The following is a 23,715-nucleotide window of genomic DNA, read 5'->3' as shown; positions in this document are numbered from 1 at the left end:
GATTTCAGTACTTTGGTAATAGTAGAGTAGTTTGTATTAGACTAAACGTCCTGCATATTACAATTATAAGCTCTAGACAAAATATTAAAAAAAAAACAATGAACTATTTGAAAATATTGGTGAGTGACCGCAAGCAGGAAGAAACTAGAAAGAAAGTTAAAAAAAGGGAACAACTCTGAGTGAAATGTCTGCTTTTGTGGATTTTCACCTGAGGGAACTCCTTAGTCAGCAAGACTTTTGACAGCTAAAACTCAACCAGAAAGATGGAGTCTTAGGGGTTTGAAGTACCTAATATTCTTCTCTGAGTAATAAGAATTTTAATACTCTAAAATAAATAGAAGCTATTTTCTATTGTTTTATTTAAGTTGTTTGGTTTCTGGCATTTACTTTAGAACAAAATTCATGTTTTACAGAATTTTAAGTAATAACCGTTCTTAAGTGTGTAAGTTACAGAAGGGAGGTTTATACATTAGCTACATAGAAAAATGTCTCTGTATATAAAATGATAAAATTTCTGTCTGACCCTTATGGATGATTTTTTATTTTCTTTATATTTTTATTAATGAGAAGAACCTTTTTTACATATATTGCTTTTCTAATGAAATGAAACTCTATTCTGAGAAGATGCTTAGCAGAAGAACCCATAATTTCCAGTTTACTTCTTCAGCTTACTGTCTTGTTGCAGCATTCTTAATGAAATATGAAAACTTGATACATTTTTTAGGAAGATGGGACTGATACTGCTGATCATGTTCGAAATTCCACTTGGGCAAAAAATGGCACCTACCAAGATGTTCTTCATAACGCCTCCGAAGAAGTCACAGAACAAAACATACGAGCTGGTACCCAGGCAGTTTTGCAGGTGGTTCACTTTTTGGTTATTTAAAAAAAATACAATAAAGTAATTATTAAATATTTCAAATATATGGTTCAGTATTTGATTGTACAGTATAATTTTTTAATAAACTCAACACCCACATTTAATCAGTTTTCATTAACAAATATTAATTTTGTTTTTTCCTTAACTTTTACTTCCTGATGTATATGTATTGATAAAAATTACATATTATTTTTCTAGACAATTGCAAAATTTATATAAATTGTGTCATGGTGTACTGTCATCTGGTACTTTCTTTTTGCATTAACCATTATGTTTTTGAGTTGTGTTGTTGATACATAGCTGTAGTTCATTCAGTTTAGCTACTTTCTGGTATTGCAATTTATGATTATTTCACATTTTATTTATTTTTCTGTTGATGTTTTTTAAGTTGTTTCCAATTTCTCATTATTCCAAAGAGTGCTACGCTGAATGTACATTCTTATGTATGTATTTCTTTTGCACATGTGGGAGAATTTCCTTAGGATATATACCCAGAAGTGGAGTTACTGGGTTGGAGGAGTTGTACATTATCATCCTTACTTTACTGTTATTGCCAAATTGTCTTCCAACATGATTATAATAATTTACATTTCCTTTAGTAGTGTTTGTGAGTTCTTATTTCCTTATATCTTCCTTCTTTACTTATAGAGTCACGTTTTAATTTTTGCTGCCCCAAATATGTGAAATGTTATTTCATATTTTTGTTTCCTTTTTTTAATTTGCTTTTTTTCATCAGTACTGAAATTGAGCATCTTTTTATGAATTGCCTATTCATATACTTTTTCCCATATTCTGTTGGGTTGTCTTTTTCTTGTTGATTTGTAGGAGTTCATTATAGTCATTCATTTTTTAAATCAGACTGTTCTTGTCAAGACCACATGTGATCTCCACATTGTTAAATCAGATGTACATTTTTTCTTTTTTTTTTTTTTTAAGAGAGAGAGAGCACGTGCACAAGTAGAGGGAGGAGGGGCAAAGGGGGAGGGAGAGAATCTTAAGCAGGCTCCACACTCAGCACGGGGTGTGACGTGGGGCCTTATCTCATGACCGTGAGATCATGACCTGAGCCGAAATCAAGAGTTGGATGCTTAACCGACTGAGCCACCCAGGTGCCCCAGATGTACATTTTTCAATCCTAATCTTACTGGATTTGTCAGGAGCATTTTATAGAATAGACCATTCCCTCTTTATTGAAACTCTTCTTCACTTGTCCTTCTGAATAGCATGCTTCCTGTTTTTCTGCTAACTCACTGGCTACTTCTCAGAATTTTTTAATTTTTCATATGTCCCTAACCATTTCATTGTTGAAGGGCCCCAGATCAGTTCTTAGATCTCTTTTCTACTTATTCTGTGGTTCATCTCATCCATTCCTCTGGCTTTAAATGTCATCTATATACTGCATCATCTACAATTTTATTTCTAGTCTGAGACCTCTTGTCTGAATAAGAGTTTTTTGTTTTTGTTTTTGTTTTTTAAGATTTTATTTATTCATTTGAGAGAGAGAGAGAGACAGGGCACAAACAGGGGTGGGGGGGGTAGAGGGAGAAGCAGACTCCCTGCTCAGTGGGGAGGACCCTGAGATCATGACCTGAGCTGAAGTCAGACGCTTAACTGACTGAGCCACCCAGGCACCCCGAGTCTTAAACTCAAATATTCAAATGCCAACTTAACATCTTCACTTGGATATCAAATAGACATTTCAGACTTGACATGTCTAAAACTTCTGTTCTTGCTCAACAAACATGCTCTTCCTGCAATTTTCCTTGTTTCATTTATAGCACCGGTTTCCAATTGTTCAAGCCATCTTGTTTCCTGATTTTCTTTTACTTTTAATTAATTAATTAATTTTAAAGATTTATTGATTTATTTTAGAGAGCGAGGGATCGGGGGGAAGTGCAGAGAGAGAGAGGGAGAGAGAAACCCAAGCAGACTCTGTGCTGCGTGTGGAGCCCAACACAGGGCTCCATCTCACGACCCTGAGATCAGACATGAGCCAAAACCAAGAGTAAGACGCTCAACTGACTGCACCACCCAGGTACTCCCCTGCCTTCTTTTATATCCTACATCTAATTTGATAACACATCCTGGCCATCTTCAGAATGTATGCTGAATCTAACTATTCAACATTTACACTACCTCTTATGTCCAGGCCTCTGTGATCTTTCATCTGGATTATTGCAGTAAACTCCTAATTAGTATCCTTGCTCTGCTCTTGCCCACTCATCACTCTGGCATATTCTCAACACAGTAGCCAGAGGGATTCTATAAAGTGTAAGTCAGATCATATCATTTTTCTGCTCAAAATCCTCCACTGGCTTTGCATTATCACTAAGCATAAAACCAGAAGTCTTTCTAATGGTCTATAAGGCTTTACATCATTGCTCCTCAAGGTATGGTCCACAGACTGGTGCTGGCCCAGAAGATAATTAAAAAATTGAGACTAAGAGTTTAGAAACTAAGTCATCTAATATCTCTTGATTTTGATGGTTTGCATTTATATTTTTGTATGTCTGTTTTCATTTCCTTTTTCTTACTCATTTTTTTTTTAAGATTTTATTTATTTATTTGACAGAGAGACAGTGAGAGAGGGAACACAAGCAGGGGGAGTGGGAGAGGGAGAAGCAGGCTTCCCGCGAAGCAGGGATCATGACCTGAGCCAAAGGCAGACGCTTAATGACTGAGCCACCCAGGCACCCCTTATTAGTTCATTTTTCTTGTATTTTACAATAGGATTGGTCTGCGAAGTTTGCGGGGAAAAATATATTCTTTCACCACTGGCAGTGTGAGAAGTTCTCCACATGCTCTGGTTCTGTTTCTCAACATCATTTCCCAACTGCTTCCCCACTTCTTCACTTCATTCTGTACTCCTTGCTGTTCCTTAAACATGCTAGAGAGGCTGTCAACTCAGGTCCTTTAAATTTGCTTTTTCTTTTGTCTGGAATGCTTTTCTCTCAAATTGCTCATAGTAATGTCCTTATTTTATTTCTAATTATTTATTATTTATTTGTGCCTCTTGCTTTTCTTGGTCAGTGTTGCTAGACTTACAGTTACCTCTTTTCACTATTCTAAAGTTAGCTTAATAGTCTTTTTTCTCATTTTACAACTATGTTTTATTATGTAATTCATCCAGGGATTTAAATTAGGATTATGGGTATAGAAGATGTAAATATCCTAGCTTCACAATAGATGAAATGTTCCATACCTCCAAAGTATCTTTGAGAGCCTTTGTACACACCTGTCACCATTATAATTACTTTGTCTTCAATAACAAAATATAATGATTTGATTATAATAGTTCTTTAAAAACTTTTCTATAATAAAAGATGCATATTAATGGCACCTCATTAGTAGTACTATAATATGTGATCTATTCATTCAGTTTGTTACTACTAAAGCAGATAAACACACATAGACTATAAACATGAAAAGAGTAATAGATGGTATTGAACATCTTATTCTGAAAATTCTTCTTAATTTAGGTATCCTCTTTTATCCTAAACTGTATTTTTTATTGTTTGTTTCATTTTATGACAGCAATAGAGTTATTATATTAAAGCTCTCAGTTTTAAAAAATGCTATTTTTCACTTGGTTTCTTTTCCTTGGGTGCCTAGTAGTGATTTTATATTTATCTAGATAAACATAAAAATAAAATGGTTTAATGGGTTTAAATTTCACATGTCAAGCTAGTGGTAGAAATAGGATCAGAATTAACCTGTAGTCTTATGCTTTTAAGTTCATTGTAGATCACCTAGTGATCAGCATCTGAATTTATTTTTTTTAAATAAATTTTAATTTTATAATGAATAGCTAATGATGTCTTTTGTCTTAGGTGTTTATTATAAACTCATCAAACATATTTCTTCTTGAACCTGCAAATGAAATTAAAAACCTTCTGGATGAGCACACAGATATGTGTAAACGCATTCTTAATATTTATCGGTTCATGGTTGTACAAGTATCAATGGACAAAAAGACTTGGTAAAAAATATTTATCCTTTATTTTTTTTTAATTGTGTATATATAATTATAGTTAAATTTTTAGAGGCGTAGTGTCTGTGAACAGGGCTTGTCGCAATATTGTAGAGGCTTCTATTAGCAAGTAAATATTTTTTGTAATAATTATGATGACAGTAGTAGCTCCACTTTATCTTAGACACCTTTGATCAGCCTTCCTGGATTAGTTTTCTAAAGTGGACATATGATGCCCCTCCCCCCGACCACTCTCAGGAATGAATACATGCGTGAATAAATGAATTTATGCATGTGAGAATAAAAGAATAAGTAAATGATTAAGTGTGTGAATGCCTGATTTCTCAGCCTGGCATTTAAGGCCATGTACAGTGAGGTCCCTGCCTAATTTTCTGTCTTCTCTCAAGCCTAAACTCTACCCTGCAGAATGGGATCCAGCTCCGAGCTTTACCAGATTGCTGTTTCCTGTGCACGTTCTGAACTTTTTTTTTGTTTTTTTTTTTTTTAAAGATTTTATTTATTTATTTGACAGAGAGAGACACAGTGAGGGAGGGAACACAAGCAGGGGGAGTGGGAGAGGGAGAAGCAGGCTGCCTGCGGAGCAGGGAGCCTGATGCCGGGCTCGATCCCAGGACTCTGGGATCATGACCTGAGCCGAAGGCGGGCGCTTAACAACTGAGCCACCCAGGCGCCCCCATTCTGAACTTTTCTATAGAATATCTCATTCTTGCCATCTATTTCTGTTGTCACAGTAACTCTTTAGATTCCACCTTCCTTTTTCCACATATCCTTACTTATAATTTTCCCCCCACTTCTTTTCAGTATGTATTTGTACCTCTGTTTTAGTTCTTTTCAAAATTGTCTGAATCCTTAAATTACTTGTATAAATGTCTGTTTACCTCTGAATTGAAAGACCCTAAAAAGTATGTCTCTGTTGTCTTTGTTTTTATATTTCCTACATTCTTAGGATAGTATTTTATATATTATTTGTACTCTATAAATATTTAATTGAATGGAAAAATAGGCCTTTTGGGGAAAAGAACAGTTCTTCAGTTTTTGTAAAAATGATACATGTTCATTGTAAAAATCAAACAAAGAAAAGTTTTAAAAAGAAAATAAAAATTGCCCCAAAACTCATTCTCTGGAGGTAATCATTGTTTGCCCTTTGATGAACATCTGGTTCACCAAACCATTTATATAGTCACATAGTATTATGCCATTTGTATGTGCCATAATTTTCTTAACCAGTCCCCTTTTGATGGATATATAGTTATTTCCATTTTATTTTGGGGTGGAGAGAAGACAGTGATCATCCTTATACATACATAATTTTTCTCCTTTGACTTATTCTTAAAAAGTGGAAGTACTTAGTGAAAGATTATGCCTAGTACATGTTTTGCTGCATATGAAAAAATGGCTTTATTTTGAAAAAATTCTTTATTAGCAGTATTAATAGAGTTACATCAGGAAGTATTATTAACTTAATTGGAACACTTTTCGATGCCAGGTATGTTTTTAAGCACTATACATGCATTTTCTTTCTTAATTCTTGTAGCACCTCTCAGGTAGATAATATCTCTATTTTACGTGGTTGTTCTTAGGCACAAAGAGATTAGTTCATTTATCTTTGTTTACATAGCTGAGATTTGAACTGGTCCTTCAGACTGCAGAGCCTAGGTTGTTATTATCCAGTAACCGTACTACTTTGGACCATTCTTTTGTTAGTCTCCGCCCCCCCTTCCTTTTTTTTTTTTTTAATGTACTTTGCATCAGTGCTGTTGAGCCAGGTTAAAGTGAGGCCTGCTATATGGAACACAATTTTAGAATTAAAAAAAAATTTTTTATAAGTTCCCTTGAAGTCATAGCATTATGAGAGATTACTCACATATTTACATTGAATTTATAAGATTTTATGAATTAAAATCATTACTATCATATTACAAAGTGAAAGGTTATATATGAATGAGTTTTGATTTGACCACAAGTCAGATAAGATTTATTTGGAAAATCTATACTTTATTGCATATGTGGTTGATTTCAAAAAGTTCTTCATTTCATACAGCTAAGCCAGAAGACTGAGATTACAAATGTGGCAACTTTGATTTTTATCTTATGAATAAATACATGTATTTATTTGTTAATAAATTCAGGATATTTTTCATTGAGTGATACTTTTCTATTTGATTCTGCCCTCCCTTCCCAGAAAAATGATGACTTCTAGGTCTGTGATCTCTTGCTACTTCTGCCACATTTCTCACATGGATTGTTCCACGTCCCACATGTTGCTGTGTCTGGAATGGGCCCACAGACAAATCAGAGAGGAGGCTGTGATAGGGACTTGGGCTGGTAGTCTGGCTGTACACCCAAACTGAAATACCCCTTTTCATATGTGGTTTAATCAGTTTCCAAATTATCAAGTGCAAATAAGGTGGTTTTATGGTCTTAATAATAAGCATCTAGGAGAAAGGGGCAAGGTAGAAATATTATTAGGATTGTCTTGACTTGGAGTACACAAGGAGAATAAAGGGTTAAAAAATGGCCAAACTTAAAAGGGTGGAAAGAGGCAAAAGAGTGATGGTCCTTGATTACCTGTCAAGATCACTGTGATCTATTAATCTTAAAAATCATGTAGTTTTTGCAGTTGCACCTGGTACACTTCTGGTTATGTGCTTATTTTCCATATTATAAAGATGAAGAATAGATGTATAGGCATCAAGGTAGAACTATATTGTATAGATAGAGGAATGTTCTTCAAACAGCTTCGTAAGGTTATTACTTGATTTTTGGGGGTCGGGGGATGGGAGCAGCCACCACATTCTCACCTCCCAATAATGAGCTTTTGCATACATTTTTAATTGATGAGAGGGTTTTGTGATTGAAAAATGTTTTTTAAAATGGCTGGTATAGTTTATAAAATGGAATTTTAAATTTTAATATTTAAAGAATTCTAAAAATTGGAAAGATATTTGATATTTGACTTATTGAAAGATAATACATTTTATAACAAATATTAATTTTGAAGTTATTCATTAACCAAAAACAAACATATGTGAGAAGGAAACATTAATTAATTTTTTTACTTTAAGGGAACAGATGCTGCTTGTGTTGCTCAGAGTCACGGAGTCCGTACTGAAGATGCCATCACAAGCTTTTCTACAGTTCCAGGGGAAAAAACATATGACCTTGGCAGGTCGACTTGCAGGACCACTTTTCCAGGCAATAAAAAAAAATAAATAGATAGATAAATAGATGGATAGATATGTATTTTTATAAGATTCATTGAGCCCTGAACTTGTTACTTGGGGGAAAAAAGCTTTAAATCAAAGATCATTTCATATTAAAGGAACTTTTGTAGAACTAAATTTAAAGTTGCTTATCTAAATAGGCTATTTGCCATGCATAGAAACTCACAACCTAGTATAAGAGTGGAGGAAATACCAGGTCTATGTCAAGAGTGTTGAAACAGGCTGATGATATTTAACTTTTTCTCTTGTGTGGCATACTTACATGATTGCAAAAAGCTGCCAGGGAGCTTCATAAGTAATGGCCTGATTGTTTGCTTTATGAGTTTCCAAGTCTCTGGCTTGTTAGAAAAACAAAACTTTCTTTTAAGTTGTTCTATAGTAATGGAAAAGTAGTTAATAATCAAGAATCTTTCTTATCATGCTGTTCTGTAAGACTTCATTCACTTCTGTATTTTAAGTATCAGTGGTAGTTTGAATATATAAGAATTATGTATTGTGTTTTCCAACCTGAGGATAGAGTATTGACTTTAAATGTATTATGGATTCTTTGGAAATACCAAAATAATATGTTCTTAAGATGACACATTAAATACAAATACATGGATAAAATGGTTCTTAATATCAAAGATAAAAAGCTACTCAGATCTAATTCTTGGCCATAAGTATAGTCATTCAAATCATTTTTTAAAAAATATTCTTATGCCTAAAATGTTATGCTAGTAGTGAATAATCTTTTGAAACCAGTTACATTTATTATGTAAACTCCTCTTAACTTCATTAGCCCTTTTTATAAACATTTCCCAATTGTTAGAACTAACCCAATGTTGAAACTTATAGGAAGGCAAAATTTTAGCTTGCTATGTAGAATAACTTTTTTGTAGTATAAATGTTTCAAGATAGAATAGAGAGTCACTAGTTTTTACTGTTCTATACTGTAAACTCTGTTCATTTCATCTTGCATTTAATGTATAAATTTATGTGAATTCCTTAGTAAAATTTAGAGTTAAGCTTTTGAAAAACTTTTTACTATTCGCTTCTTCAATAGGAGGTTATATCTTCAGTAGAAATCCCTAAAATCTCAGGGGTAATGGCTGATCAGTAATTTCTGCCCTCAGTGAATAAGTTGTATTCTATGATTGGATATTTTACAAAATGCCTTTAATTCTTCTGGTATCTTCAAAATGAAATTTAATTTTATTCTTTACATACAATTTTTCAAAAACATTTCATTAAGTGTATCTGCAGTAACTTGTTTTTAGAATATTCAAATTATATACTGAGTTTCATCTTCAATTTGAGAATGTAGGTTTTGGTCAGTTTAGCTCAATAAGCATTAGTAAATAATTCAACATAATAATTTCAAATTTTTAATAGTGTGGAGACTTTTCAAGCAGCATTTATTTAACATTAATGTAATACAGCATGAAGGATAGTTACACTTAAGGATATTTCTTTTCAGTTTTGATAACTTGTCCTAATTGCTAGAATGTTGGGTGTTAGCAATTGTTGAAATGAAATTTATAGTAGATATTAATGATTGCATGAATTCCTTTATAAGTATTATGTACCAAGAAAGGGTCATGGATACTACGTGATTTAAAATTCTGCTTGTTCTTAGGGTTTTTTTTTTATGATTGAATATCTGAATTTGAACGTATTTCATTGTTATTTATTTGTCTTTATAGACTCTTATCGTTGCCTGGATCAAAGCAAATCTTAATGTGTACATCTCTCGAGAACTATGGGATGACTTACTCTCAGTATTATCGTCATTGACCTATTGGGAAGAGTTAGCCACTGAGTGGTCTCTGACTATGGAAACTCTAACTAAAGTTTTAGCTAGAAATTTATATAGTTTGGATCTCAGTGATTTACCATTGGATAAGCTGAGTGAACAGAAGCAAAAAAAGCACAAAGGGAAAGGTAAGAGTTGTCCACAGAGATGCTCCCCATAAATTTGTTTAAATAATTTGGTCTGGGAAAATCAAGCTAGGGAGACAGGTGACGGTAAAAAATTATGTTTTCTCTTAACTGTTCCCTACTTCATTTGCCCTGCAGATTAAAAATTTTCAACAATAAAACATGTAGGTACCTTGTAATTTTTCTTGAAGAACCTTAAAATCAGTAATTTTGATGAGAAATAAAGTGTTCTGTATATATCTAGCTAAAATTTAAATAATTTATAATCTTAAATATTTTATTTTAAATAATTAACCAAAATGGAAATTTATAAAATGTTCTTCCTTTTTATCATATGCAACTTTTTGTTAGAATTTAGAAGGTGATTTCATGTTACTCTATTTAAAAAGAATTATGTGAAAAATTCTGTTGAAAGCATTTTCTTAGTTTTAACTAAAAGCAAACATTCCCTAGATGTGGATTATGTATCTATTGAGTGTTAAAAAGGGGGAGAGGGACAATGACATAGTGATTAAATTGTTAATACATGTTTTTATAGTCCTTGATGTGTTAGTATTTTTCACTCTTAATAAGTAGTTGCTGGCTAGAGATTATGCCTGAGTCACACTTCCTATTTAAAAGTAGTCCATGGTAGTTAATTCTGTGACCAAAATACTTTTTCCTAGACTATTTATTTCCCAACTGGCTATTATTGGCAGGTAGAGATTTAGTAACTTCCATCACAGGATGGCTTTTGGTTAGCTCATTTCTCAAACTTTTTTGCTTATCCAAATGTTTCTTTTTTAATGGAACAAGTGGATGGCAAAGGATTTAATAATAGTTTATTTTTGATGGTGTAATTTTAGAATTCTGTATCAGTTTTGGAATATGATTTTTACATAAATTGAAGTTCAAAAAAGCCTTATGGTACACAGGCATTTAACTTGATACTTCGTAATGCATTATGAGTAAACCTGAGAATCTGAGGCAAGGTAGCACGCATAATTTGAAGAGATTATTAATCAGGTGACAGTATACTGAGATTGAAAATCTGCATTTCTAGGAGTTGGACATGAATTTCAGAAAGTTTCAGTTGACAAGTCATTTTCTAGAGGATGGAGTCGTGATCAGCCTGGCCAAGCCCCAATGAGGCAGAGAAGTGCAACAACCACTGGTTCCCCAGGAACCGAAAAGGCAAGGAGTATAGTACGGCAAAAAACCGTCGGTATGTACTCTTTAAAATAATGAGAATTGTACAGGGCAATACGTTTATAGTCCTTAGTAACAATCTATGTAAATACATGGTTACCTTTTAACTTTGATCCTTAAAGGAAAAACTTCTATAGCAAAACCTTTTTTTTTTTTTTTTCAGTAGTATTCAAGAGTCTAATGACATGCTGTTACTCGTGTATGCTATTAAGATTTATCTTACATTAGCATTTTTATGTAGTTTATTTTACTGTAGGTATCAATAATTTTAAACTGTTTTTTACAGAATTGAAGAAATAGAACTCTGATTCGCTTTACAGAACTCATGCATTAACTGGTAGAGGTTCTATTAAGTGAATATACTCACAAACGGGAAATTAGGGTAGCTAATTTTCAGTGCTACAGTTATATAATTAGATTGGCTTCACACACTTCCAACTAGGAATCTGCTTGCAGATAGCTGAGACCAAGGTGGAGGTTGTTGCTAGATTCCTTGCAGCTTTTAACAGACATGGAAGAAATTTCTATGATCTTGGAAGTAGCAGCAAAGGAGCAATAATGGGAAGAATTTCTGGATGTAGGATCGCTCAGTATACTCTGGACCTAGCTACCATCTTATTCCTCTTCCTCTCAGAGACTTATAACTTGGTCTGAATTGTAGTAGGAAGAGTGCTGCAATGAAAATTAAGAAGGCTTTGTCCTAATCTCTTTTTTTACTCTTACTTTCATCACTGAAAGCTAGATAATCTTGAACTTCCTAGGCTTTATTTACTTCATCTGTGTAATGGGAATAATAATACTTTATATGCCTGAAACAAAATTGCTTGAAGTTACTTTAGGTTTTACAATTTATAATTTTTTAAAAGATTTTATTTATTTATTTGAGAGAGAGAGAGAGAACGAGGGTTTGCGAGTGCACCAACAGGGGGGAGGGGCAAAGGGAGAGGGAGAAGCAGACTCCCCGCTGAGCAGGGAGCCCAACTCAGGGCTTTAGCCCAGACCCCTGAGGTCATGACCTGAGCTGAAGTCAGATGCTTAAATGAGCCACCCAGGCACCCCTACAGTCTATGATTTTTATGGAAGGAGCATTTTTTTGTGGAAATATATCTATATTTAATGGTAATCATGAAAAACACTATTTTAAAGAAATTTAAAAGAATTAAAAATCACAGTTAATTTTAAATCCTTCAAAAGACTTATATTTTCACAGTTTTCTGCCTATAAAATAAGCATAGAAGTGTCTATGTCAAGAAGAATAGGGGCGCCTGAGTGGCTCAGTCGTTAAGCGTCTGCCTTCGGCTCAGGTCATGATCCCAGGGTCCTGAGATCGAGCCCCACATCGGGCTCCCTGCTCGGCGGGAGCCTGCTTCTCCCTCTCCCACTCCCCATGCTTGTGTTCCTGCTCTCACTATCTCTCTCTGTCAAATAAATAAATAAAATCTTTAAAAAAAAAAAAAAAAAAAGAAGAATAAATGATACAAGGATAAAGGGTATGGATGAATTAAAATTAATATAATCAAAGTTTTGGTATAGAATCACTTTTTGAGATTCTTAGGAAGATGTTGATTACATCTGAAATGCCTTTCTTCATTTTATATTAATGTCACATTTAATGAAAATATTTATGTATTGGTTAGGACAGAATTGTTCTTTTAAGTTTAAAATTTTACTTTGTTTTACTTAAAATGTATCTTTTTTAAGTTCCTTATATAATTTTTCTGATTATAGAAGTAATTTATGCTTAGTGTGAAATGTAAAGTTTAAGGAAACATCAGTGAGCTGTCTAATGAGAAACAGTCATTAGCATGTTGGCATATTTCTAATCTTTAAAAAGCATATAATGAGCAAAATACTCATCTTCAATTCCTACCTGACTGTGATTACTTTCTGGTACCTATGCCAAAACAACCTTGTCTGGCTTGTTCACTAAACAAACCTATCAAATAAAAAGTTGAAGTATTAACAATTTTGTTCAGAAAAGTACCTGCATAAGTTGGAAAATACTAAAAGGGGCAGCAGATTAATTTAGGATAGTGTTTGAATATATATTTTCTTAAAATATTAAATTTTTATGTTCATAGTGAGTGTACACAGTTAAAAATTCAATCTATGATAAAGTGTATACATTCTAGTAAGTCCCTCATCACTACTCCTAAGGTTTTGCTTATGCCAACACATTATTAAAGGAGATGCAGTGAATTTAGGACTTACTTTAGACTTACTTTAGAATACGTTTATGAGAAGTAATAACTTGTTTGCAGTTATGATTCAGGAACTGGTATTCAACTGTTGGAACAAATATATCACTGTTTCTGTTTTCAGATTTTCCTTTTACTTTATTTTTATTATAATCTTTAGCCTTAGTTTGGGGACTTATAAAGGTATTTCTGCCAGTGGACAGACGTGTATGTATGATGTGAATTTTATTTAATTATAAATATGGAGAACTATGTGTAATTTTAGAAGTGAGAAAAGACCAAGACTTGCCTTCCTTCTATTTATTTTGTATTTGTGAGCTTTTAGTGATTTAATACATTTGCTGTTTTTATGAATTTCTTATGTTGCATGGGAACTCTTGAATGAAGGTTACAGTTTTTGACATAATGTGTGTACTTTATGATCCAAGATGAATTCATGTGGAATGCATCTGGTTTTTTTTTTTTTAAGATTTTATTTATTTATTTGACAGAGAGAGAGACAGTGAAAGAGGGAACACAAGCAGAGGGAGTGGGAGAGAGAGAAGCAGGCTTCCCGCGGAGCAGGGAGCCCAATGTGGGGCTCGATCCCAGGACCCGGGATCATGACCTGAGCCGAAGGTAGACGCTTAATGACTGAGCCACCCAGGGGCCCCCTGTTTTTCTTTTTTATTCATTTTTTTGAGACGAGTAAAGATACAAAGCCTTTAAAAATTGGCATGCTTATATGTTTGAAAATTTGTTTTTACTTCTTGATTTCTTGATGTTATATTTTTTATACTGCCCTTTCATTTACAGATTTAAGATCACTGATATGGGTGGCTTAGGAATGTATGTGGCATTAGGAATTTCAGTGGCTTTCTGGAGATTTCTGACCTAAGCTTTAGATTAGTAAATCCCCAAAAATCCTAGTAGTTATTTCATCATAAGTAATTTTCTTTTTTTTTTTTTTAATAAGATTTTATTTATTTATTTGAGAGAGAGAATGAGAGAGAGCACATGAGAGGGGGGAGGGTCAGAGGGAGAAGCAGACTCCCTGCTCAGCAGGGAGCCTGATGTGGGACTCGATCCCTGGACTCCAGGATCATGACCTGAGCCGAAGGCAGTCGCTTAACCAACTGAGCCACCCAGGCGCCCCATAAGTAATTTTCTATAGTGTAGGATACATGGCTGTGAGGCACTGGACAGATTTTCAGGTATGCATAAAGACCTGTAGTATAGTGAAAAAAATAGAGGGGTGCATTTTTGTAGAATTCATTTAGGATCATAACAAACTTAAACCACTGCGATTATGGAAAGTTCCAAGGGAAATGCCCAAGCTCTTCCTTCAGGTTGGTGGTAGGAAAGAAGGAATAAAAGGAATTGTTATATGCAAGGAATTATCTAACCCAAGGGAAAAAAACAGAAGAAAACTTGTAATTCTTCTGTAGAATTGAAAATTGAATCAGATTAGTTTTAAAAGAGTCAATTTAGTTTTAAAATAAGTATCCTTTTTTGATTTATTCCTCTGTATGTTCGCAACTGAAACCTTTCTTTTTCAAATAATTATGCCATACTCCCCAAATACAGATATTCATTCAATAAGCCTTTATTAAGCTCTATGTGCCAAGTACTAGGATTATAAAGATCAGAGGATATAGTTGCTGTGTTTGAAAAGTTGGGAGGCTGACATAAAAAACATACAGTCCACTAAAAATAGATTTTAAGCTTTGCAAAAGCAGGGATTCTTAACTGTTTTGTTCATTGCTATATTGCCAGGAAGTTAATTATGTGGAAGAATCAGCAAAGCTTCACAGATGAGATGACATTTTGAGTAAGAAGGAGTGTCAGGAGGAAAAGAAGACCAGGGATATTATGAATTCACAAAGCTATGCTGTTTTGAAAGAGCATGAAAATTTCAGGGAGTATAAAAGAGTATAAAAATTCTCTGTGGCAGCAGCTTGTGAGAACAGGAGGAAAAGATGCAGTTGTAGTGATTTGTGCAGCCGGGTCCCATAGGCCTTGTGTGACAGGCTAAGCAATTTAGGCATCGGTGGGGGAACCAAAAGTTGACATTAACCCGGACAGCCAAGATTTTGAATTGATATTAACGCTCAAATTTTTTTTTAACCAGTCATATTATACTGGATATTATGCAATATTGTTTCTTTTAAGTCCTCTATTCATACATAAAAATATGCATACCTTTGTTCAAGAATCCCTAAACTGGAAGTTAAGTTAAAAACATGTTTGGGAAGTATAAACTCGACAATTAAAAAATTATTTCTGGGCGCCTGGGTGGCTCAGTTGGTTAAGCGACTGCCTTCGGCTCAGGTCATGATCCTGGAGTCCCTGGATCGAGTCCCGCATCGGGCTTCCTGCTCGGCAGGGAGTCTGCTTCGTCCTCTGACCCTATCCCCTCTCAGGTGTTCTCTCTCTCTCGTTCTCTCTCTCTCAAATAAATAAATAAAATCTTTAAAAAAAAAAAAAAAATTATTTCTAAGTGTGCTAAAATTTGTCTTTAATCATATGAACTGGTGACTCCTTATACAAGACTACCAAATGCAACTACAAATGTAATTTTTGAAAAGTAATCCAGTTTTTAAGTTATCTTTAAGAACTTAATCTTTAAAGTTTTTATATTATATGCTTAAGATTTAAATTAACACAAATTTGTTTATTTTTCTCAGTGACTTTATTTTTCATCCAGATTGCAAATTCTATTTCTTGTAAATATTTCTCCTTAAAAATTTTAAATTATACTGTTAAACTTACTATTTTTTTAAATTTATTTATTTGAAAGAGAGAGAGAGCACAAGCAGGGGGAGGGGCAGAGGGAGAGGGAGAAGCAGACTCCCCACTGAGCAAGGAGCCCGATGTGGGGCTCAATCCCAGGATCCCAGGATCATGACCTGAGCCGAAATCTGATGCTTAACCAGCTGAGCCACCCAGGCGTCCTATATACTGTTACACTTTAATATAAGTAAGAGATATGGATTTAAGTAAGCATTCTTCTCCTATCCAGATCGAATACTAATCATGAGATTCAATCCTTTAGATTATGAATTACATAAAATGTTCTAAAAATGACCTAGGAGTGACTTCGAAACTTTGTTAGGGAAGAGTATGAAAGTAGAAATGATTTGTTTTTGGAATTCAGCTTCATTAAGAAGAATGACTTGGGATTGCCTCGTAATGGCTCAGAGAAATGCCCAAATATAGTACCAAAAATTTCTTTGAACTAATAATGTTGAGTTCTTTTCAGTGTTTCCATTCAATGAACTTTTCAACCCTTGGTTTTGAGAACATAGTGCTAATTTAAAGTGTCTGCTGATTTTTAATGCTATACCATTGTAACTGCTAATAATAATAAGCATTTTCCTGCTTTACACCAAAAACTTTACATTCGAAATGTCATGTGTTCTCTGATTTCTTTTCTTACAGCTTGCCAGTATTTGCCGTGCTGAAATGTTTTAATTTAAAATTTCCTTCCTTTGTATCTTTTAGTTTTCTCTGTTGCTGCTTTTTCTGTGACACAAGCCTTTCATTATAGTCACTCTTCTTTTTTCCTTCCCCACTTCTTTCTTTTCCTTTTTTAAAGCCATGAGAAGCCGATCCATTGGTGAATGTGCTCTGCCATCGGCCTATATACGCAGTGCTAAAAGTGCTCCTGTTCTGATCCATACTTCCAAACCCTTCTTGCCTGATATTGTTCTCACTCCCCTTTCTGATGAGCTTTCAGGTAGTGCCACCTCTGCTAATTTCTGCACCACCTTTTTCACTTTTTAATCCTTCTGCTTTCAAATTTTGCTTAATCAAATAAACTCTTCAAAGTTAATTTCTTTGGGGGAGGTGTGGGAAATTGGGAAAGTGGTTGAGAAATCAACATTTTGAGTTATTTGAATTCTAATGCTATCCTGGCAGTTCATTCTGGAAGTGCTAAGTTTAGTGCTGTGCCAATGTCCAATATTTTTGGTTGTAAATTTTTTTCTGTTTACAGTTGAGTTTTTTTCTTCTTAGGTGGTTAAAAGAAGTAGTAATGTATATTTATGTCATTATACATATCTGACAAAAAATGACTTGGAAGGTAACAATTAGAGCCTTGACTTTTACTTTCCCATTGTTTTGACTAATGATATGGTAAATCTTGAATAATGCATATGGCTCCATCATCTGTAGTAATGGAAGTAAGCAAAGGGAATCAATAGTTGAGGAAAGTACATAATCTTAGAGTTGCTTTGGAATAGATCTTTGTATTTATATTAGATTATAATAGTATATAGAATTCTAAGAACTCATTTTTAAGCCAAATAAAGAAACCATTCTATGAAGCCCCAATTTTTTTTTTTTAAAGATTTTATTTATTTATTTGACAGAGAGACACAGCGAGAGAGGGAACACAAGCAGGGGGAGTGGGAGAGGGAGAAGCAGGCCTCCCGGTGAGCAGGGAGCCCGATGTGGGGCTCGATCCCAGGACCCGGGATCATGACCTGAGCCGAAGGCAGACACTTAACGACTGAGCCACCCAGGCGCCCCTGAAGCCCCAGTTTTTAAGGAACCTCAAAACCTGGTCAGCTTTTCAGTTCTGCCTCAGGTCCTTGATCCCCAGTACTAGGACGAGATGGTCTGCTCTTTAATAAGGTTTAATTACATGTAATAAAATGTATAGATCCTGGGTTCAGTTCAGTGATTTTTGAGAATTATACACACCCCTATTAACCATCATCCCAAACAAAATATAGAACATTTCCATTATCTCCCAAATTCCCTCGTGACACTTTCAAGTCAGTACCCCTCCTCTACACAATCGCTATTGATTTGTATCACTGTAGATTAGCTTTTTTAAAAAAAATAATTTTGTGTGAATAAGATCATGCAGTGTCTTGTCTTTTAGACAGAAGCAAACATGTTGAATAGTTACTATGCAAAATGTGCTAGCTTGAAGAAAGTGACTTGTACATTTTTAGGTACTTTCTTACCACTCTTCTTATGAGTGTTTCCTTGACATTGCCACTTTTGGTGAGGTTGACTTTTTTTTCTTCTCTTTTAAACAACCTGTATTTATCCTTTCAGTTCCTAGTGGATTGAAGGCTTACGTGAGGGAAGGTGCCTTTTTTTTTTTTTAAAGATTTATTTATTTTAGAGGGAGATAGAGAGTGGGGGCAGGGGGTGGGAAGAGCAGAGGGGGAGAGAGAATCCTGAAGTAGACTCCCTGCTGAGCGTGGAGCTGGACATGGGGCTTGATCCCAGGACCCCAAGATCACGACCCAAACGGAAATCAAGTCAGCCACTTAACCGACTGAGCCACCCAGGCACTCCGAAGGGAAGGTGCATTTTTATTAATAATGATATTTCAACTGAAGTACTTTCCACCATCTGTAGCCTAATTAAGATCAGATATTTCAACCAAACCAAAGGGGTACATATTGAGAGGTGAATATACGTAGATACATAGACACTCTTGTGGTTGGTATTCTTTGAAAATACTGTAAATGAAAAAAACTGAGTATTTTACTTTTCTAAAAATGAGAAAATAAAATATTCAGTTATTGGATGTGATATGTTTGTGTTTTCTAGTTCAAGATATCTTGATTGATAAATACTTAGACATATTCTTTATGATGTTTTTGAGAAGTGTTCAATATTATTTTTTAGAACCAAAGTATAATAGAAATAATGAATAATGAATTTTATAATGAAATTGATAGTCGACTTCGTAGTTTTATGGATGACAATAATAAAATAGAAAATTTGGCCTCAAATCCAAACCTGGATGCTCAATAAATATTTGATGATGAATGAATATGTATTTGACACCAGTAAGATTAGGTTACCTGAATAATTTAAGCTGTCGATGCAAAGAGTAGCTAGATTAGAAAATATGTAAATGGAATAATATAAATTTTAATATATAGAAAAAAACAGCATGTATTTTTGTTACATAGGATGCTTAGCTACAAATAAAGAATTGGATGTTTTGTCTTTTCGGTGCTCCATTTAAGCACTGTACCTTCTTATGTAAGTAGCACTGATTTTGGTTGATTGCATCAAATTATAATTTAAGTTACGTAAATGGGCAAAACAATGTTTCTGTTCTTATAACTAAATTATATATAGCTAAAAGAAACTCCCAATTTGTTGTAAACTTCTTTTAGATGTCTTTTTTGCTTCAAGCTTTTTTTTTAGTTTTAAAAAATATTTTTAAAGCATTTACTGCAAACCTTTTTTGACATGTTTAGAAAAATTGAAATGAATTTTGGCCACTAATTCTTTTTTTTAAAAAGATAATATTTATGAGAGAGAGAGCGTGCACAAAGCGGGGGGGCGGGCAGAGGGAGCGGGAGAAGCAGACTCCCTGCTGAGCAGGGAGCCCAACACAATGCAGGGCTTGATCCCAGGGTCCTGGGATCATGACCTGAGCCAAAGGAAGGCAGAAGCCTAACCAAGTGAGCCACCAGGCCCACCCCCCCCATGACCACTAATTCTTAAATGTTTGGATCAAATACTCCCCTGCTGTGTTAAAACTGTCAGGAAAATTTATTTTTTTCTCAGAATCTTAAGGGCTTTACAAAATTTCTTGTCTGCAACTTAAATAATATTTTGGCAAATACACATGTTAAGTGCTGAAATATTTTTTAAAAGCTAAAATAAAGGTGAGGTGTTCCCTTTAAAATGTTGTAAGGTAGTGCCTTAACTAGGGTAAGTGCCTATTTCAGAATCCTTGCTTCACTGTAAATACATAATTCAGAAAGATTTCCTTTTAATGACTTAATGGGGAAGGTATTTATGAAGAATGAAAGGAATTTTCTAAGTGGCAGTTCTGTTTGTTGTTTTTATTTCCTTTATTTGGGGTAACATGCATTCTGTGATAGATTGAAAGAGATAATGTTGAGATATCAGTCAGTAAATCAAAACAAACTTTATATCTGGTTATCAAAATAATGTTAATTTTAGAAAATAGGATTATGTAGAAAAGTATATGAAAAATATACATATTCCTCCAAACCAGTGCTTATTTATTGATAACTTACAATACAGTTGCTTCCAGTTTTTGTGCATGTCTACATATAAGACATAAAAGCATAATTAGACTTGGTTATTTTTAGTAAAAACCATTTTTCTTTTAAAGACTTAAACCATGAGAGACTATGGACTCTGAGAAACAAACTGAGGGTTTTAGAGGGGAGCGGGGTGGGGGGGATGGGTAAGCCTGGTGATGGGTGTTAAAGAGGGCACGTTCTGCATGGAGCACTGGGTGTTATAGGCAAACAATGAATCATGGAACACTACATCAAAAACTAATGATGTAATGTATGGTGATTAACAGAACAATAAAATAAATAAATAAATAAAAATGTAAAAAAAATACTTAAAAGAGGCAAGGAACATAAAAAGTAGCAGCAAAAACTCTTCTTTTTTTTTTTTTTAAGATTTTATTTATTTATTTGAGAGAGAGAGACTGAGAGAGAGAGAGCATGAGAGGGGGGAGGGTCGGGAGGGTCAGAGGGAGAAGCAGACTCCCTGCTGAGCAGGGAGCCCGATGCGGGACTCGATCCAGGGACTCCAGGATCATGACCTGAGCCGAAGGCCGTTGCTTAACCAACTGAGCCACCCAGGTGCCCTAACCTCATAATTCTAAAAATTAGCTGTGAAAATTGGACAGGATTATTCTTATACAAGCTTATACAGTAGAAATCTGGATTGTTGGATTTTTTCATTGTCCCTTATTGTTGGAGGCAAATTGAAGGCCTAGTGTTTGCTTCTTCAGGTGTTAGGTGCATTGAGGGGGATGAGGGGTAAGATGAGACTGTGAGGGGGAGAGATAGGGAAAGGAAAAAGAAGTTTTATGATAGAGTTTTTTTTTAAATAGTGCTAAATTTTAAAAAGAAAATTGCCAGTCTTAGATTCTCAACCAAACTATTTGCATGTTTCCTTCCAAGGTTTGAGTAAATTTTAGTGCAGAATAGTTTAATGTACAGAGAGAATTAATAAGGAAAATGAACTGCAAAGGAAGAAATTTTTCATAGTTTTAGGTCTCTCTGTCATATGAGCAGGCTAAATGAACTCAGAGAAATATTTCCTAGGCACATCATTTAAGATCAGGAGCTGAGGTTTCTGTAACTGCTTCACCAAAAAACAAAATACTCATACAGTCACTCTAGCTTTGGGTTAGAAACAGAGTTCTCCGGAAAAATACTTACCTGATACTCTTGAATACTTATGAGGGTAAAAGGAAACTGTTTAATTCCTTTTTTTCTTTTAACATTAAGATTTTTAAAAATGGACCATCAGATTTTTTTTTTTTTTTAAAGATTTTATTTATTTATTTGACAGAGAGAGAGACAGTGAGAGAGGGAACACAAGCAGGGGGAGTGGGAGAGGAAGAAGCAGGCTTCCCGCTGAGCGGGGAGTCTGATGCGGGGCTCGATCCCAGGACCCTGGGATCATGACCTGAGCCGAAGGCAGACGCTTAACCAACTGAGCCACCCAGGCACCCCTGGACATCAGATTTTAAAGCACCCTATTTCTGTCCAGCCCTTTTTTTTTAGCCTCCAGGATTCTTGTTTAGATGTCCATTCTACTTACAGTGTGATGCTATTTATGCTATTTATAGCTTTATACAGACCAAACTATTTGAATAGCTGAGTATCCTTGAAGAGTTTTCCTTAAGCTGGGGGTCTAGTTCAAAGGCATTTGCCCTACATGTCTCATTAGTTCTTAACAATAGACTCATGTGTAACAATTGAAATATTTTTTCCCAGGCATCTGCCCCAGGTTTTGATGTAATATGCTGGCGGTTGCACAAGCATTTAACATTATTTCTTAAAGCTTTACAAGTAATACAGGTGTCTAGGCAAGCATGCTCTCCCTGTCCCTTATTCCTAAACTAGATTATACTTTTAAACATTTGGTAGGCTAGGCTAAACAGTCTTTCTTTTTCTGATAAATGGATTACAGAGAAGCCAGAAATCTCAGTAATTGTTCTTTAGCAAATTAGCTTTTATTGCCAAAAATAATACTTTAATGAAAGAAGCAGTGTAAAAAAACATAAGCAGGGTGGGCACCTGACTTTGTTTATACTTTTCCAACTGTTTCTTATTATTTTCTGATTAAGTAGTGTAGGTGTCTCACCCGGAAATTAAGTTTACAGATGTACTTTCTTTGAACTAGTTCTCAATTGCTCACTGGTTTGTCATACTTGCTGTTAGACTCTAGTCTATCTAGGCCATATTACATAGGCTGCTAATAGTATTTAACAGTGCTTCATTATTTGAATTGAGCTCTGTAGAGCAAAATATTTTGATCTTTCTACTTCTATTTTCTGAGTATCAGGAGAAAGAAAATGTTATCTCTCATGGCCCATCCTGTTCCTAAATTCTGCCTAATCAGGAGGAGAATTTTCCACCTCCAGCCAAACAAGTAGGCCCTTCTTTACACAATCAAGGAATTTCTTTCTTATCATCAATATGTGATAGTAATCTTTTACAGATTTTCTACCTATAATCTGCTGGTTCTAACGTAATTCCAAATCAGATTTGTTTTGTTTTTGCTGAAATAATTTGTGTTTTTTTTAAAGTACATCTCAAAACTTGAAGCTAACTTAAAATGGCATTATATAACATGTTCATAAACAAAACAGTGCAATTTTCTTAACATAAAAAATGTATTGGTTATTTGTCTATTTCCAAATTTTAAGAGTAAAGGAAACAATATTAGAAGGATGAAAGAGTAGAAAATAGTTTAGTGGTTTAAATTTTAGTGGTCTAAAATTAAAATTAATTATTTGAAGTTGATTTGTTGCTTTTAATTTTTTTGTATGTGAGTTAAAATTTCTTTATTAACTTCTCTAAGCAAGAGAATTATGAGATTGGGGCATCAGAAGGAGCCTTCCTGATTTAATGACAGGGAAAACCAAGTTGATAAATCTATTAGAATCTATAAAGTTCAGCAAAGTTGCCAGTGTAAGAATAATTTAGAAAAATCAGTAGCATTTCTTTACACTGTCAGTGACCAAAATATAAGCAATAAGACTCACAATTGTAACAAAACATCAGCATAAACGGTTTTTCCATGATTTCAGTGATGTAGATACTGCTTTGAATTACCTGTAAATTGAACATCCAGTCTTAAAAAGAGTTTTTACTAGACTCTTTTAGTAATAATATTAGAAACATGGATGCTCTGTGGTTCTTCCCTTGAAAGTACATTGCCATGTTGCCCAAATAGGCAAAAACATTTTTTAATTACATAAAAGACATTGTCATTTCCTTTAGGTAAATCCAGAAAAAAACTTAAAATGGCATGAACTTCTTTGTAAACTAATATAAATGATATTTA

At 34.3% G+C, this 23,715-nt stretch overlaps 1 protein-coding gene across 8 annotated transcripts in view; it reads left to right on the top strand.

Annotated features, from left to right (window-relative positions):
* The window catches only part of RALGAPA1 (Ral GTPase activating protein catalytic subunit alpha 1), a 247,809-nt gene that overhangs the window by 81,151 nt on the left and 142,943 nt on the right, over window positions 1-23,715 (top strand). For 6 of the 8 annotated variants that reach the window (XM_078053573.1, XM_078053572.1, XM_078053578.1 and 3 more), the window contains exons 12-17: window positions 725-862; window positions 4,711-4,859; window positions 7,937-8,066; window positions 9,781-10,018; window positions 11,058-11,219; window positions 16,979-17,119. In XM_078053573.1, the coding sequence (XP_077909699.1) occupies window positions 725-862; window positions 4,711-4,859; window positions 7,937-8,066; window positions 9,781-10,018; window positions 11,058-11,219; window positions 16,979-17,119 (958 nt within the window). The remainder of the gene's footprint in view (window positions 1-724; window positions 863-4,710; window positions 4,860-7,936; window positions 8,067-9,780; window positions 10,019-11,057; window positions 11,220-16,978; window positions 17,120-23,715) is intronic. The other 2 variants (XM_078053575.1, XM_036101987.2) reach the window with 1 other exon arrangement.

The sequence above is a fragment of the Halichoerus grypus genome, chromosome 8 (assembly GCF_964656455.1).
Source record: "Halichoerus grypus chromosome 8, mHalGry1.hap1.1, whole genome shotgun sequence".
Classification (NCBI taxonomy): Eukaryota; Metazoa; Chordata; class Mammalia; order Carnivora; family Phocidae; genus Halichoerus; species Halichoerus grypus.
Note: the sequence above shows the minus strand (reverse complement) of the source record. Positions and strands in the feature narration are given on the sequence as shown.